The sequence below is a fragment of the Acanthisitta chloris genome, unplaced genomic scaffold (assembly GCF_000695815.1).
Source record: "Acanthisitta chloris isolate BGI_N310 unplaced genomic scaffold, ASM69581v1 scaffold2757, whole genome shotgun sequence".
NCBI lineage: Eukaryota > Metazoa > Chordata > Aves > Passeriformes > Acanthisittidae > Acanthisitta > Acanthisitta chloris.
The window spans coordinates 14,976-32,585 of record NW_008680724.1 but is presented as its reverse complement, the minus strand read 5'-3'; the positions used below and the strand labels follow the sequence as shown (position 1 = coordinate 32,585).

At 36.6% G+C, this 17,610-nt stretch overlaps 1 protein-coding gene across 1 annotated transcript in view; it reads left to right on the top strand.

Moving 5' to 3' along the window:
* Positions 1–2,236: 2,236 nt before the first annotated feature.
* Positions 2,237–17,610, top strand: part of LOC103805156 (vasoactive intestinal polypeptide receptor 2-like) — a gene marked incomplete at both ends in the record, with an annotated part of 28,248 nt that continues 12,874 nt past the window's right edge. Inside the window, 3 exons of the mRNA XM_009077792.1 lie at positions 2,237–2,339; positions 13,157–13,264; positions 16,868–16,965. Of these exons, the coding sequence (XP_009076040.1) occupies positions 2,237–2,339; positions 13,157–13,264; positions 16,868–16,965 (309 nt within the window). The remainder of the gene's footprint in view (positions 2,340–13,156; positions 13,265–16,867; positions 16,966–17,610) is intronic.

Here is a 17,610-nt window from a genome sequence, read left to right as displayed (position 1 = left end):
ACTGTGTCACACCGAAGGTGACTCACCACGCCGAAGGTGAGTCCAAACTGCTTGTCAGAAGAAATGTTTGTCCCTCATGCTGCTGCTCGGGATGCCTTAGAAAGTGTTAAGCCGCTTAAAAAAGCAGAGAAACTCCTGAGCTGGATTTCCAGCTCAGTGTGTGCCTGTACACTGCGCAGCACAGCACGCGTGGCTCTGTATTCAGTGGGGACAGGATAACCTACCCAAGGTTGTCCTACCTTTGGGTAAGCAAAGGGTCGATGATGGTTAGCAGATGGCTGAGCACCGGTCCTGAAAGGTGGTGAGTGCCCTCAAAATCCATTTCGGGGTTCTTGATGTGTTTTGGGATGTGGTCAAAGCCATATAGTCTTGAACCCTAAATCTCTTTAGCATTGTAAAGTACATCTGAATTAAACAGGTGTATTCGAACAAAGTATATTACTGTTTGACATGCATCCCAGCTTTTAAAAGTGATGTTGTGTTACCTTTGGGGAGTAAAAAAATACACGTTTTCAAAGTAACCTTTGCTGTTAGATGACCAATACTGGAAAACTTGCAGTACTTTAAAGCACAAGAGAAAGAAGTTGTTTATTCGGCAGGTTTCTTGATTGCAGTAGCTGCTTTGATTTTTCTCTCATTTAGTTAAAATTTATGTTTAACGGAACCTTCCTTTCCAAGACCCAGTAATTATGATACTTTTTGATGAATAGGAAATCTACTGTTGGTTATGAAATGTTTGCAAGTGAAAAAAAAATAGTTGAAATACATTATGTGAAAGAGAAATGCTATTAAAAACATTGTGTACATGTGACTTGTAATTTTACATGTCTGCAAAGTACATAATACCTAACAAAACGTGTTTTCAGTGTAATGCTGAACTTTCTATTCTAAATTCTAGAAATCCTAATTTATGTTAAATATCTGTCTTTAAAAAGAAAAGATCTGCACTGAAAACATAATTTCCATACTCAGAGAAAAGGTAGGGAAAATGAAGTAAGGTTCTGATGTTGCAGATGGTGAAATGACATGTTTGAAGAGACAGATCTTTTTGATTTTTCCTAACAGCTCCTGATGTTATGCGTTTGGCTGTTACACTGTATTTTTCAAAGCTATGCTAGTGGTTTGAGACTGCAGAATCACCAGGTTCTCAGTCCTAACTCTAGGTTTGAGGTTCTGGATCCATGATCTCAGCTTAATTAATTAACTATTGCTATTTTTTTAAAAAAATGACTGTGTTGTGCATCAGAGATAGTTATCAGATGCAGTTATTAAATATGTCCTAGAAAAAAAGTGAGAGAAAAGAGAAAGAAACTTGGAGAGAGACCACCCTTTTTGTGGTACCCAGAGTGTGAGGATGAGTCAAGTACTGTATATTCCCCATTCCATTTACTTAAGATGTGATTTCATTTGAGCTAATCCTTCAGCTACAGTGACATTTCCAACTTTCCCATTTGTCACCTACTACAGTAGTTTCTCCCATACAGTCACTTACAGAATCTGCATGTTTCTCTATGAGGCTCTGTCTGCCTCTCTTAATGCAACTGACTCCAGCACAACTTCCTGGGGTCTTGTTTCTCTCCCCTGTACTGCTACATCCCTGTCTCTTCCCATGGACATATAGAACCTTTTCTGAAAACCAAAGACTTGAGAGAGGGTTATGAATGAGTAAAGGCATTAGTGCTTTAATTTTTAAGTACTGGGGTTTTCTTCCTGAGTAGCATTTGCCTGAATCAAATAATCATGCTCTGGGACCTTCAGGAGATAAAATATACATGGTGGAAAAGGGAAGAAAAGCAAAATTTACCATGTCAAAGAGAATGCAGTTTTGATCAATTTTCATGTTCTGAGATTTGTATTAAACTTTCAACTTCCTAACGTACTACAAAATGTGGGGGGGAGCAAATGTATTTACTGTCCTACTTCAGTTTAGCTCACAGTTTTTCTAGAGTAGAAAGTCTCATGACGCAAGATTGGGGAATGCACTAGAAAGCTAAATGAAATGCTGCAGGAGGAGCCAGTGAATGCTCTAGTAGATTGTTTCAATGTTTTGTTATGGAAAGTCAATGTGTGAGAAGCTAAATTGGGCATTAAGTGTGTCTGTAAAATACCTAGCCTGTGCTCCCACAAAACGAGTGCCAGTTCAAGTTGTGGCTTTCATTATTGGTACTTGAATTCTTCATAACGCATTTTAATTCACATTTTGAGGCATATGTTTCGTGTTTGTTATTTGACACAGGTGAAAAGTGTCCACCCAGAATGCAGATTTCAGCTGGAGATTCACAAGGAGGAAACACGGTGCATGGAACTTTTAAAGAATGCAAAGCCAGTGGACTACAAAGGTAAGGAAAGATAAGGTGTAATGTAGAGAGAGGTAACTGGAGTATTTAAGATTTTCTCCCTTCATCTTCTTTACTGCTCTGGTTGCAGTTTCGATATTTGTCTGTGCTGTGCTTAGAATTTTGTAGTTTTTAAAATTGTTGAAAGCCTTGGATCCAAGCATCTCTCTTTAACTGGTTGAAACTAAAGTACTAGTGGCCTGAATGATCTCTGGGTTTCTCAGGCAGATGATGTTTCAGACAGGAGAACAAATTCCCACACAGACTACCAGAGAGTCCTGCAAAGGAGAAACTGGACAGTCGCATTACATTCCAAAACCGAATTCTCTCTGTTACTGTTTGTTTTTATTTTCTTTCTCTATAGAAAGATAAAATATAGATAGTGATACAGCAAACTGTGATTTAATGGAAGGAAGAAGGAATAGAAGAAAGAAGAATAGATGTAGTTTATTTTGTTTAGATTTTCCTTGCTACATTTTCATGTGAGTAGAACAAAAATTTATGGAAAAATGACATTTTTCTTGTAAGTTGAAACTGCTTTATTTGGTTATTTGGTGGGATTTTTTTGTGTTTGATGTGTTTTGAATGCACTCTGAAGATGATTATGGGACCTCAGAGACCTGCTATCTGCAGTGCCATTTAAGCATAAACATGAGTCTCAACTCACGAAGCTTTCCCCACCTCTCCTCAATTTCAGTCTGTGACTCCCTCAGTGCAGACTCTAATCATCAATTTGTATGCAATAAAATAATTCAAAAGATCATCAAGAGTTTGTATTTTACTATAATTTCTCCTTTTCATTAATCCAGATGAGTAATTTAAAAAATGCAAAATCTTATTGGAATAATTAGTCTAGATTTAAATTTTTTTTATTATATGAGTGGTGAAGAGCGATAGCTGTTACACAAATAATAACAGTGTGAAATCAGATGGAAAAATAATTAGTAGTCCATCTTAATGAATTAAATCTTGAATTAATAAATTCACTGTTAGCTGGTACATGGCTTTGAAAGCCAAGCTTTCCTCAAGATACACTTCTGTGATCCAGGTGCTGGGCTGCTCCAAGAGTATCCTTGTGATGCACACCAGTGTTATTTTGGGTTCCCTAGGGGAAGAAGAAGTTTTCTGTCAATATTTTCTTCCCAGCAACTTTTCACTGGAAGAGGGCTGCCTCCTGAAGGCAAACTGCTGTGCAAGACTTCATGTCTTGGAAAGACACAGTTTGTTTGATGGTTTTGATTCAACCCTACAGATAGTGCTAAAACAACAGTGGAAGGATTTACACATTTTATTGTATACCTTTGGAAAGGAAGGAACATTCCATTTTGTTGGAGACTAGAATGAAGCCCCTGTGGTAATGAACCTTTAAAACCGTATGTTTAATGTTACAGGAGAATTTATTCTATGCTTTATGTTAGAGATACCCTTACCAAGAGCTTTTAGAGAATAGCCTACATTAAATAGATGCATTTACATTTACAAAAATAGCCATTCTCTGTGTGTTCTTATTTTCATAATAAACTCTCTGTGGTCATAGAAAGATGTAAGGACTATTTTGTAATACTCTGACTGCTGATGAAGAAGAAGTACTAATGAAAATTGACAAGCTGGAAGTAGTCCAAGTCCTAGGTCCACACGTAACTTGTAGTATACTTGAAACATAATTCATTACAGTAAATTCACAAATCCTATTCTGCTTTTTCCCGAATGGGAAAGATGGTTATACAGGTCTTGTTATGCTTTTCTAAGTTTAGTATGCACTATCTGGCTTACAAAAGCTGTAATGAAATCTTGTGAAGGTTCTGTCTTGAATTTGGAAACAGAGGTTTCCTGAGATTTCACACTGAAGGTTTGGGCCTCTATTATCAAAATCAGTGGGAATATTTTTATTAACTCCTTGGGCACCTGAGAAACTTTCACACCTCCATTCCAAACCTTCACACCTCCATGACATTCTTCAGAATCTGGCTGGCATGTGCAGCTACTGAAGTTTGGAGGATCCAAATTGTATGGGACAGGCAGTTTCTCCTTTGACCTAGATGGCAATTATATATTGAATAGCTTATCTAATCTTCTCAGCTCCCAGTTAGGGAGACATCAAGGAAATATTTAAAGGAAATTGAAGTTGGGGTTTTTTTGGACATATTAAAATGATCTTGTAGTCATCTTACCTGAGCTGCCTCATGACATGGGGTAAAGAATTTCACTAAGTAATTTTTGTAGTGCACCTAAAACCACTGACTATGAAATCTATGAAGGACTTGGTTACTTCATGGCTTAATAAAACAATAGTGTGTTTTGCAAGGAAACACTGTATAAAGACTGTGTAAATGTCCTTCGAATGATGCTAAGGATATACTAAAACCACAGGACCCAGTTGATCTAAATTCTGCTCATTTGCCAATATCAAACTGTGAGACATCCAGACCTCCTGCTTTGCACCCTTTGGGGGGTTTTCAGGCATTAGCACATACTTTTCCATCAGTAGGCAGCATTGCACTCCATTTAGGGAAGAAATCATTCTCCAAAGATCTATGGCAGTGCCTTCCTCCCTGTAGTGCTCTTTAGCACATCTAGTTGTTTATTTTATGAAGACTACATTAGCTTCCATCCACATTTGTTTTCTTCTTTCCTCTTATAATTTGGCCCTTGAGGTATGGATGCACCTTGCCTGGAAGCATAGGAAAGGACTTTTTTTTTTTCACAATTATTTTTGAAGGGCAGACAAATTACATTCTAAATAGCTCATAACAGCTACAGATTTTGAGGTCCATATAGAAAAAAACTAATTTGTTTTTTGCCTGCTACCCATGGGTTTTCTTCTTACAAAAAATAGAAAGCTCTGAATAAAAGTGATTGAAAAGATGAAAGTTTGTCCTGCTGTAACTTTCTGCTTTTATTCTGTATTTAGAATTTTTCCTTATAAAGTCACTGACTCATTTCTGTTTGCCTTTACATGAAAAATGAAATCTTATGGTCAAAAAATGTTAAAACTTAGTCAGCAGACTTTTGAACAGGATTGTACAATAAAAAGTTCTGAAAAGATTTCATTACAAAAAAATGAAGTCTAGGGTTTTTCGATTCATCTTGGACTGAGTGGCTGCTCAGTTAAATGTGTCTTTCAGATCTTGCTTTCCAAAATGTGTTTTTGTGAGACCCATATGTCAGACAACATTTTTAATTTTAGATATGACATCTTGACTTTGAGGAATGGATGTAGACAGAAAGAAAAATGGCTTTGGAAAGAATTTCATTAATCTCTCAAAGAGAAGCTTCATAATGCAGCTAGTAATGGGAAATTAAAAGAGACAGGACTACCAAAATTATGCTCTTAGTTATTCATAAATTTAAAGCAAGAGGGACAAATGTTCCTATCTAATCCAGTCCCCTGAATTACACTGACAGTTGAATTTCACTCAGTGATTCCAGCACTGAGCTCATGATCTTGCAGGTGAAACAGAACACATTTCCCTGAAAGCTCTTCAGAACAGTGGGATGAATATTCAAATGCTGGATCCATGGCAAGTTGTCCAAAAGTTTGTTTATCCAACTAACTTTGCTGTTAAGGTTTTTTTTCCAGTAAGAAAGGTGACTGTTTTGCATTTACACACACATACACCCTCACCCCCACACTTGTGTGTAGCAAGGCCAACTTGATGACCACCCTTTCCTCCATATTAGTAAATAGAAGACTTGCACAAAGCCAGATGAGGCCTTTCTTTTGCTACAGAAAAAGGAATCTCCTCGAGGTTCCCCCATCCTTAATCCTCCCAATCTCATCAAGGTCTTGCATTGGGCTTTGTTTGGGAGCACAACTATTTTCACTGTGAAATGACTCAGTAGATCAAACTGCAGTGTTGCTTACAGTCATCTGAGGTAGGATTCTAAGTAGAATTAAATGAGATGGTGAGATCATGAAACTTTCATGCAGCACAAGCAGCTCTTGGCAGAATAACATTAGCTTTCTTCAATCTCTGTGCTGTTGCTTTTCTAGTTGTTGTACAGACGTTGCTGCTTTTTGCTTCACACACGTTTTTATGCAGGGAGCCCAAGTGGCTGCTTTGGATGTTTTTGTCTGCTTTGGATTTCATTAACTGAAGTGTTATCATTAATGACATTACATAAAACTGAGCATTCTTATGGTGTTGGCAATGTCTGGTCTGTGTGGAAGTTGTATATAATCTGAGAACAGAAGAGAGGCAGGGCTGGTTTGGCTTATGAGGAGGCAGGGTGAGAAAGGTGAGAAAGAACCCGGAATGAAAGGAGTTGCCTACTGAAAAATAGCCAATGGGAAATAAAATGGTGAAGACCAAGAGAATCGCCTGATGAGCCTCATTCAAAAGCCATATATAATAAAGGTTACTAAGAATGACAGTAGTAAACTCTTTTGGAAAGAAGAGGGGCAACACATCCACAATGATTCTGAAGACCTGAAATTTCTAGTCCGCCCAAAATGTAAATAGGAATTCAGCAGTAGACATTAAGAAATGGCATTTGGAGCCCTGAAGAAGGAAAGTACACAGCCATAAATGAATTTATTATGTTTTCCAGAAGATTCTGACAGAAATACTGCCCCGTATAGTTTTGTATTCGTATCCCAGTAAAGAGAGCTGTGGCCATGACAGTCTACTCTCCATGACATTCAAATACCACAAGGAAGAAATCTTGAATATCAAAACAGTGAAGAAGCTCCAGCTAATATAAAAATAGCACATGAGTTAGACATATTAGAAACTAGCAGAAATATATGGTCCTAGTACTTTACAGTGACTTTTACTATTTTCTGGTGAGGTTTATATGAACAGGACATTGATATTTAATGGTGTTTTTTGAAGAATGTACAGCATGTCAAAATTGGGGCAACAGGAAGATGACTATACATGTGTTAATATTGCATAAGAATAGAAAATGTTGTTCTTATGGTAGGTTAGAATGCTGTCCACTCATACCAAAAAAAAATGTTCCTGTCTCTGAAGGACTTTTGAGTAACTGGAAAGCAGGATTTAATTGGAAAATTTGGATGAAAATCTGTTTTCTTTTTTGAGAGTTTTTTCTCAAAGTTGGCAATTTCTGTATTTCCTTACAGAATGCTAAAAATATGTAAATTACATGAAGTGTAAAATAGGCGAAGAGATTTTTGGTTGTGTAATGGGAAGCTGTTCTTCAAAAGGGAAATAAGAAGTGTTCCATTTAGTGAAAATACTATGGACTTCCAGAATTCTGTTTCCTGTCTATGAGTAGTGTTTGTTGACCAATAATTTAAAAATTTTATATCGGTATTTCCTCTTTATTTCTGAATAACTAGTGATGCTTCTTGACTGCTTTGCAGCTAGTGTTCTTTTTTTCCCATGACTGCCAGCAGGCAGCTACTTGCAGAGGGACTTTGAGGGCCCCTGGGCTGGCAGGGGCTGGCAGGGCAGACGAGGCTCATCCCACCCCAGCAAGGGCAGCGAGAGAGCAGCCATGGGCAGCCCCAGACCCAGGTGTGTGGCACCTTCCTGGGACAGGGACAGCTGTGGACTTTAGCCTGCAGACTGGGGGGTTAGGATCTGTCCTGGTGCAGGGAACCAGGGTCAGGCAGAAGAACCCTGGGATGGCCAGGCAGAGCCACAGTGATGGGCTGGAACCAGTGCCAGGTATAGGCACTTCTCTGAGGAGGCTGAAGTCAGGTGCAGCCTCAGCATGGTTAGAGGCCCAGACCTGAGAATGGATAGAGCCCTGGGCAGGGCTGTCACAGCCTGTTCTTGCATTCAGGGCCCTGACAAAGGCAGATGGCAAATAAATTCAGTGAGTAGCATGGAGCAACAGCGTTTCTGCAACTGCCTTATTTCTATTGCCACTCTAAGCAGTTCTACTGCTTTGCTTCCAGTTCACTAGCTTACTATTTCTCTAGCACCTCCTTTGCCTTTCTTTTTTATCCCTTGTGTGAAAATGCAAAAAAGAATGCCAGTCTGTATATGTTCATAATTCCCATGCAACCTGTTACATGCTGTGGCATACAGACCTGCAGTCTAGAAAGCATTGCCCAAAAGAGGTGAGGTGGTTCCTGCTCTGTCAAGTTAAGTACAAAAATCAAAACATTTCCCTGTTTGAAAAATAAACCCTAGGTTAGCTGTCAACTTTCTGACTCATTTTCAAAGCGCTTTCTTGTTGTTTCATGTTTCTTGCACGCCTAGACAGTTTAAAAAATGCTAAACGTCTCTTGGAAGTGGCAATTTTAAAATCCAAATGCCAAGTGCCATCTAGTGGTTCTTACATGTGTAAAATGTGTCTAAAAGCAAACTCCCAGTACTGGCCCAGTGTCTCCTGTTTTTGTAGATGAAGCACACGTAGGTTAGCAAACATGTTGCTCAAAGACTGGATCTCAGATAGCAGGAGGATGAATGTGGTGGCAATACTTATGTAAGCTGAAAAAAATGAGAAACAAAATGTAGTTTATAGTCTGTTTCCCTTCATTATGAAGTGTCTGCAAATGCATCACAAGCATTAAAGACCAAACATTCAAATAAAGTAAGTGATCTCATTGAAACTAGCTAACAATAGCATCTGCAGTATCATGTGGAAGAACAGGAGGGAGGATCAGTAGAGGAGCAACTTTTGAGCTAGTCATTCAGCAAAGATTTTCTGGGAAGTTTGGTTGTTTCCTTGGATATGCTGTGAATGACACATCAGAGAAATAAATGATGCAAACGAAGAGATTGAAAAGGGTTTATTATATGTAGGGTGCAGGAGTGTTCTAGACACCACAGAAATAGGGATGAAGAACCTTTTTTTTCAGAGACAGTTGGAAACAGCCTATATATGTGAGCAATGGGTAAAATTTCCAGAGAATAAGAATTTACATAATAACTTTATGAATGGAGCAGTGGTGGATGACAGTCCAGAAATTAGGGTGCAGGAGTGTTCTAGACACCACGGAAATAGGGATGAAGAACCTTTTTTTTTTTCAGAGACAGTTGGAAACAGCCTATATATGTGAGCAATGGGTAAAATTTCCAGAGAATAAGAATTTACATAATAACTTTATGAATGGAGCAGTGGTGGATGACAGTCCAGAAATCCGAACACTGAATGGATTAATGGCTGGACAGAAAGTCAGAGAGTGTAAGTGACTAGAGAGGAGAATATCAAGCTGGATCAAGTTACATATTCTACATACAGAAAGAGAAACATTTAGCACAGCATTTATGACACCTTTTTCCAACAGTGTAGGTAGCTAAAGCACTATAGACTGTTTTGTAGTCACTTGAAAGTAACAGGCAATTGCTGGGAGCAATTAATCTGGACTAATTGCACGTGTTTTAGGATGGACTGAATCATTCTCTGTCACCCTCTGACATATGTAATTTCATATGTCATTGTTGTAAAGGGGTACTATGGTGGATGAAGAGCAGTATCTACAGTGTCTACTACCTGTGAAACACCAGGGTCTGCAGTTGTGCAGCATCTTTAATTTTCAAGATCATTAAGAAATTAATTGCCAGTTTCAGTTGTTCATAGTTAAGCTCATGCTGTACGAAAGAGATGTGTTGTTGGAATGGAAGAAACAAATGATGCAGGTGTAGTAAGAATGGACTCATTAATTGTATCCTACCTCTGCAGAAGGGTATGTTTTCATAAGAGAATAAAAAGGTATATGACTGCAATATTGTTAAAAATCTGAAGTAACTGAAGAAGGGGGCAGTGAGGAACGGTGTGATTAGAACGTCCAGAAAGGTGCATTATTGTTTAGCAGCTGTACTTCTAGCAGCACACCAGTAACACCATCATTTCAGCATTCAGACCTAGACCAGTTTTCAGATGCCCATTGTAGTCATTCAGTGACTGTAAATGCCTCCAGGACATTTCAGCAGTTTTCTCAGATTTCCTGTACCACAACAAGTAAACCTGAAAACATACATAAATTGAAGCTTAATATTCTTGGAATTCTGATGACAGTCACTCAAGTTTCACTCTCATGACTTTTGATGCATTTGAATGTACTCTAGATGTAGGAAATACATATTTGGTGTTATTTTATCTATTTGATTTAAGGTGTCTGAAAAAGTATCATTATCTACTGTGCCACAAATGCCTGTAAAGTCCTAAAATATTAAGGAAGAACAAAGGTAAAAAGCACATTCCCCAGGAAGCATTAGTGACTTGGGATGTTTTTAACATTAAAACCTTGTATAGTGAGTTCCTTCCAGCAAGCCATGTTGAGATCTGATAAAATCGTGTTCATTAATTTTGGTAGGAATAGGACCTCAATATTTCTATATAATATTCCATGTAATTGAGGCTTGAATAGAGTTTTAAGATTGGATTTTTTAAAATAGAAAATGTACTAATGGAGCTCTGAAGTCCACGTTGTTCAGCTACCTTTTTTGCAGAACCTTAGCTCAGTCCATGCAGCAGCATAGCAAAATTTTATAAAGGCTTTCAAACTGTTTTCAGATTACTGTAGTAAATCCATCATCTTACACAGAGTCTATTAAACAAAAGGGAAAATTTGTGAAAGTCATCAGCTTCTATGGGTGTGCATGAACACTTTGATAACTCATCTCAGCTCTCACTGTTAGTGGAAATGGGGATGAACTAAAAAGGTTTGAAGTCTCACAAGATGATAATTATTCTTGTGTACTCCAGGGCTTGTTTATGCTGGCTCAGGCAGTCCATCCATCAAAGCCAAAAGAGTTTCATTTTGTCACTATCGTTCTGAGTGCTGGCAGATGAAGAAAATAGTTCCTTTGTCTTTCTGATTGCATGTATGTCACGTTGTTGATGTTGTTTCTGGCTTAAAATCAATTGGGAAGGAAGCATGACCTGAACTGGCTGAGGTAAACATTCTTTTACTTTGCATAAGCCATGAAGTTGCATCATAGAGATTTGGACTTGATTTTGACCCAGAACTGCAACTAAGAACCTAAGCATGTTGAAGTTCCATTGACTTCAAAGGCTGTCAAGGTGACTTGCTCAGATATAAACCTTGTAAATTGTGTATAGATGGCCAAGCCAACATCATCTCAGAGATAGCGTTAGTAATGCCCGAAGAGCATTACAGCATACCAGGCAGTGGAGGATAAGGCATTATGTTATCTACACATAGAGATAAACTTTGTGAAGTGTTCCCTATAGTAATCCCTTATTTTTGGCATCATCTTTCTGAACATAGAACAGATGCTGCATTTATAACTGTACCATCCTAAGATGAGTGAAGAAAGACCCAATCCTCATGAGCAAGCGACTCCTCTGGAGAATAGCACTTCCTTGGGAAGCTGTATAAAGAGGACTCTATGGAATTGGTGACCAAATGCAGATTTTCCCCCATAATCATCCTCTCGTCTTCATTTATCATCTCCAAATCCTGTTCTTGGTATTGTCCAGAGGCTGTCACACTTGGATATCTTCCAAAGGAAAGCAAGGCCCAATGTGAACACCAGACCACTGGCTGTCCTTCTTGTGGCAGCTAGGACATACCCACAGGGACAAATTCAACTGCTGGTCCTGTAACACATTCTTCTCTTCCCTAGTTTACATGTACTTTGAAAGTACGTTTCAACAACAGGATGCTGCATATTTTAAATCAACACAAGCTGTCCAAGTTTAATTGCACTAATACGGTTTAATACAAATACAGAGCTTCTAAATATTCCTTTTCCAGCTTCATTTGACTCATGTGGCTTGATTTTGGGCATGACCTCACTAGCACTGAATAAATTAATAATGAATTATGAATTCTATAAATATTCTGAAGAATAGTATGGATGTGAGCAGTTCCTGATCCAAGTTTCTTGTTCTCTGCTGAAAGGAACAAACTGTCCCTTGTACTTCTAATAATCTTAAGGAGATAATACTGGTAGGATAAAAGTTTTGTTTTTCTCTTTAGCATTAATTACCAATTTAAATTGTGGATTGCCTTATTTGAAGACATAAATACCCAGAATTTTGCACATTGTTTTAGATAACTTGAACTGAGATAATATGAGTAACATTTCCTTACTTCTTTGTCCTCCTAAGACTTATATTGAGAAACCTTCATAAGTCTCTGCTTAGCTTAGAACACATGGATTACAAGTAGATGCTTTTAAACAGGGTATGGTTGAGCCAAGTGCCTGTAGCAGGAAGATTTATGCTCATCCACAAGATACTGCTTTTGAGCCACGTTTTGGTAGACATCGACCAAGCAAAGCTGTAACAAATAGTTACTATCTATTTGTAAACAAGTTGTTACTACTACTGCTGTAAAACATGTCTACAAAATTTGAGGACCTCTTTCCTGAATTCAATATATATAAGCATTCCTTATTCAAATCTCGGTTATTTAGTTAGAGAGATGATTTTGTAAGTCCTTGCCCATTGTTCCAAAATTTCTCTAGTCATGATCCACTTCTGTCATGTATTTGATGCTGAGTCCAATGAACTACTTAAATATTTCTGTTCAATCTGCCTATTACTGCAGATAGAAAAGTAAATTTTAACTGTGATTAAGACATTCTCAAAATTTTGCAGTTGTTTATAATGCATATCATTGATCAGAATGGGGTTTTTAACATCTCTTAGTTTTTCTTAGCATCCTCACATCACAATGATATAGTTTTAATGAGACATTCTGCAAACAATATATTAACTGACTTAAAAATAAACTGGTTAATCAGCAGACTCTCATTATTCCATTAAAGTTTTCATAGAAAATACCATCTTTGCAACTTTCTTGAAAGAGTCTAATATTTCTTGAACCACTCATCCAAAGCTTTCACCAAGTCTTTATAAAGTAAATATGGCCTGGTGATTTGGACCAGACTGAGTTTTCAAGTCTGTTACTGCTGGTTTTGTTTCAGGGTGTGTTGGAGTTTGGGATAACATCACCTGTTGGCGTCCAGCAAAGATTGGAGAGACTGTCACTGTCCCTTGTCCAAAAGTATTTAGCCTTTTTTCTGGCAAACCAGGTATTTCATTTTAAGCTGTATTTTTACTGTCTTCTCTCTGGTATTTTGTAACGTAATGTGCTAACATATGGGTTATTTGAAGTTTAAATTTTTTATACCATTTAAGGAGTTACAATTCTTATCAGAGCTGTTCATGATACACCACAAAAAGACCAAGTTATCATTTTTGTGGTCTGTATAAGTGTTCTTTGAGCCAGATCCTAAATAGATATTCTAATATAGTGGCACTCACCAAGGCTGAAGACATTGCTTGCTCTTTTTTGATGTATTTTGTAAATTATTAAGGCAGCTGAGCCTGACTGACATCTCTAATGGTTCCCAGCAGGTCACATGTAGGTTGTTCCTTCTGTGCTTAGGAGGGGAGCTCTGCCTTGCATAAGAGAGAATAATGATCCCACATTAACACATAATACCTAAAAATTATCAGTGTTGCAATTTAAGGTAGTTATTATGAAATCTTTTATTCTGCATTTTGATGGAACTTGAGAAGAACTCATCAGTGTCTCAAACTGCTGAAACAATTAACTGTTTTAAGTCTTCCATCTTCTGCACCATCTCGTCATTACATTACACTGTGGTTTAATTTTGCACCGTGTCTTCTTCGTGGGTTTTTGAAAAGGGATGATGCACACATAGCATTTCATATGTATCTCAAAATGCAGCAGGACAAATCTTATCCCCATTGCTGAGGTGAGAAACTGTTGTCATGAAGAGGTGGTGAAATATGCAAAGTTTACCATGGTGATTTAATTCTGTCTTTGAGGTCCCTGTGAACAGCTTTTTAACCATATTAATCTTGACATAGAGGCTAACTTGGGGAATGACTAAAATACCTTTATTTTCAAAACTGTTGATTAAGTCTTGTTCTAGTAAAAAATAGATAACTAAAACAATCTACAGATGAGCAAAGGTTTTCATTCCTGGAGTTGGTGAATCTTGATTAGTTTATCACGGGTAGTCTAAACAGTTTATAAATGGAAAAGTATGCACAATCATCACTAAATCTTGTGAAATCTATAAAAGTATACAAAGATATTAAGCGTTGTCTTGAGACAAGCCAAACTAATAAATATTAAAAATACAAAATTTGAATTAAATCACACTGCATCTGTCTATTTGCCAAAAGCTAAAGCATGGAGTTTATTTCACAACTGTTAGTTATATTGCAACAACATTTTAATTTTACTATAAAACAACTGCAATAAATGTTTAAGTCTGAAACCTTCACAGTGTATTACAACAGTCTCACCAGAGCATGGTGTCAGCAAGACTGAAAGATTACTTCCAAATTCTAATTTGCTACAATTTTACCAGGTACTATTTTTTTCATACCTACCTGCTAACTTCTTGCTTGTGGAACTAACAGGATGGTTTGTTAGAAGTACCTGTTCAATTAAAGCTTTTTTTTAATCTTGTTTTTCTATAATTTCATGGAAGGAAAATAGCAAACATCTTGCATGGTTGATTCAATTAAGATCCAACTAAATATCGTAGCACCTTTATAATTTTATTATGCTCAGGAATATGTCATTTATTTTATTTATACACAGTGCATTTCAAATTCACTTCATTATTATAGCAGAAAACTTTTTATTTAGCCAGATTTGTGAGATGTACATTTTAGGTTTTTTAGTGTTTAAGAGGAGTTAAAATTCTACTACAAGATTATCTAGGCTACCTTATTTTTATGAAAGTATTCCAAATCACAAGTAGGCTTTTAAATACCATCAATTCATTAAAGAATTTCTTAATTTTAATTGTGAATTTAAAAAGATAGTTCTCATCTTTATAGCTTTTGGAGAACTGGCTCTAAATTTCTTCTGTGATGGTTTAGGTTATAGACCACATGATTAATTCTCGATTGATTAAATATGGACTGCATATTAAATTACCTTTTACTGCAAAATTAATCATATTGTCCATATTGTACATGATAATGTGAGTTTATGAGTCTCAGAAAGTTATTATGTGAAGTTTTTATTCAAATGTATGTGTCAAGTTATAGACTTTAAATCAGGTTGCCATCTGAAATATCTAGTTGCATGGAATGATGTTGTATAAATAAACAATGTCTTTGCTTAGAACATTACCTAACTGTCTTTCTATTAGAAGGCATTATAGTACTTGAAGTAGAAAGCACTTCAGCTTCTTGAGTACACAGAGTCATTTTCTTGCAAAACTGGCTTTGACGTAATTTGTGGTTCTGTTAACACATTCCTCTTCTCTGCCTAGTCAGAGAATCTGCATGTACTTTTAAAGTGAAGACTCTTCAGACTGTGTAAATAAATTGCATTTTCTTTTAAAAATGTCACATCTATGCCAAATAACAGAAATGGCCACCACGCTGTGGTTTGAGGTCAAGGCCTTTTTATGAAGCTGGAAAGGTTTGGTTGTTGGTTGATCAGCCATTTGTAGGATATTTACAACTTTCCACTGAAGACTCTATACAAGAAGAAATTCCAGTAAGCAATCAGCAAGATAAAAGTCACAAAAAGCCTTAGTTTGGAGTGTATATAAACAAGTTTGGTTATTCTTGGCCAAACCTGATCTGTGACACATAAATTTCTTTTTCTGTGCTGAAATGCAGGCATCTTTAAGTCAGTTAAAAAAAGGTGGTAAACTCCAAACGAAAGTAGTATATTATTATAGATTTCAAGTGTCATAGATATACAAATTGCTTTAAGAAGTGTGAGAGGAAGTTGCCTATGAATTAACATTGTAAAAATATAAGTTAGAATAATTTTGAAGACTATTCTTTAGTCTGACACTAGGCTCTTCAGTTTTGCCCTATTGAAGCTGTTTCGTATGGCATGAACATTAATTCATTTTAATTAAATTAAGGAGTACAATCATGGGCTGCCATGTGTGATGACTTCTGTGAAGAGAGTCAACTTCTCACAGATCCAACTTAAATTAATAGATGTTCAGAATTCCTTTCCAGCCATACTTCCACAAGTCCTGTAAGTTCCTTGGACTAAATTGTTTCAGTATTGGTTGAAAGAGTGAGATTCAGTGTGCATTTCTATTTCCTCATTCTTCAACCTATCACATAGTTTGGCTTTTAAACTTCATTGCCAACTTTAGCAACATTTGCTGTAGCAGTAATTCATAATGTCTAAGAGCTTTTAATACTCTTCAGTAGATCATTTCATATTAGCTTCTTGGAAAAGATTAAGTAGGAGGCTAGAACAACTCTCACTTAAATTACTTTTCTATCATATTGCTTTACCTACAAATTATCCCCTTTATAGAGTGAGCCAAAAGACTCCCTCTTGGGTACTTTAAATAAAACAGCAAAACACTTCAGGCTTTTGCCAATGAAACAGAAATAGGTGTTCTATGGAAGGAGATGCCTGCCCTCACAGCTTGGGTTTGCTTTTGGTTTTGTGTACTGTAAAGGCAGCTCCAAGCAAGAAGAAATGCCAGAGTAACATGAATGAAGAGCACATGAAAGGAAATGGCTGGGTTGCTTTAACAGGAGTCATGGGAAATACATGAAACAGAGGTTGTGACTAACTAATGACAAAGGTTGTCTAAAGATTTATTGATGAGGAGAATTTTGAGGTTTTTTTCTGATGCAAACTCTCAAATTTTGCTTTACAGGAAATATTAGCAAAAATTGTACAAGTAATGGATGGTCAGATATTTTTCCTGACATCTTAAGTACTTGTGGATATAATGACTATGAAGATGACTATAAGGTAGGAAAAATACTTTTTGAATTTATTTAGGTGCTGGTGTTCAGTACAGCTATTAGGCATATTCTTTTTCTAAATAATACCCATTTTACTCAGACTTAATGAAAATCAGACAATGAAAATCTGTAGTAATTTTTGGTGGCATTCATTGCAATATGCTTGGTGTACAGCTGTCTAGTGAGATAAAATCAGAAATGTAGAATTCAGTAACTGAAATTCAAGGCTATAAACAGTTGGCAATTGCAGTAATGCATCTGTGTTTCTAATATTGCAGTGTTACTTAGCTTGTGCACTGTGTGTTTTGCATTGTGTTATTTCTGGAAGTATCAGTTATTTCAAAAGAATATTCAAAAGAAGTTATTTCAAAACCTAAAACTGTAATAATCTGTAATTAAATAAATTTAAAATTAAATTAATTTAAATTAAATAAAGGAATTAAAACCATTTGATTGCTGGTATGTGTTTAAGTTATAAGTGAAACAGAATTAATTTAGGTCATTAGAGATTGCAGATTTATATCATACTTTAAATTCTGTTAGAAATTAGAAGTGGTTTGAAAAGCTATCAAGGTATCTTAAATACACAGTGCATGGAAAACTGAATCTGTTCACTTTGCAGATACTGTTTCTTGTTGTCAAGGGAAGGATT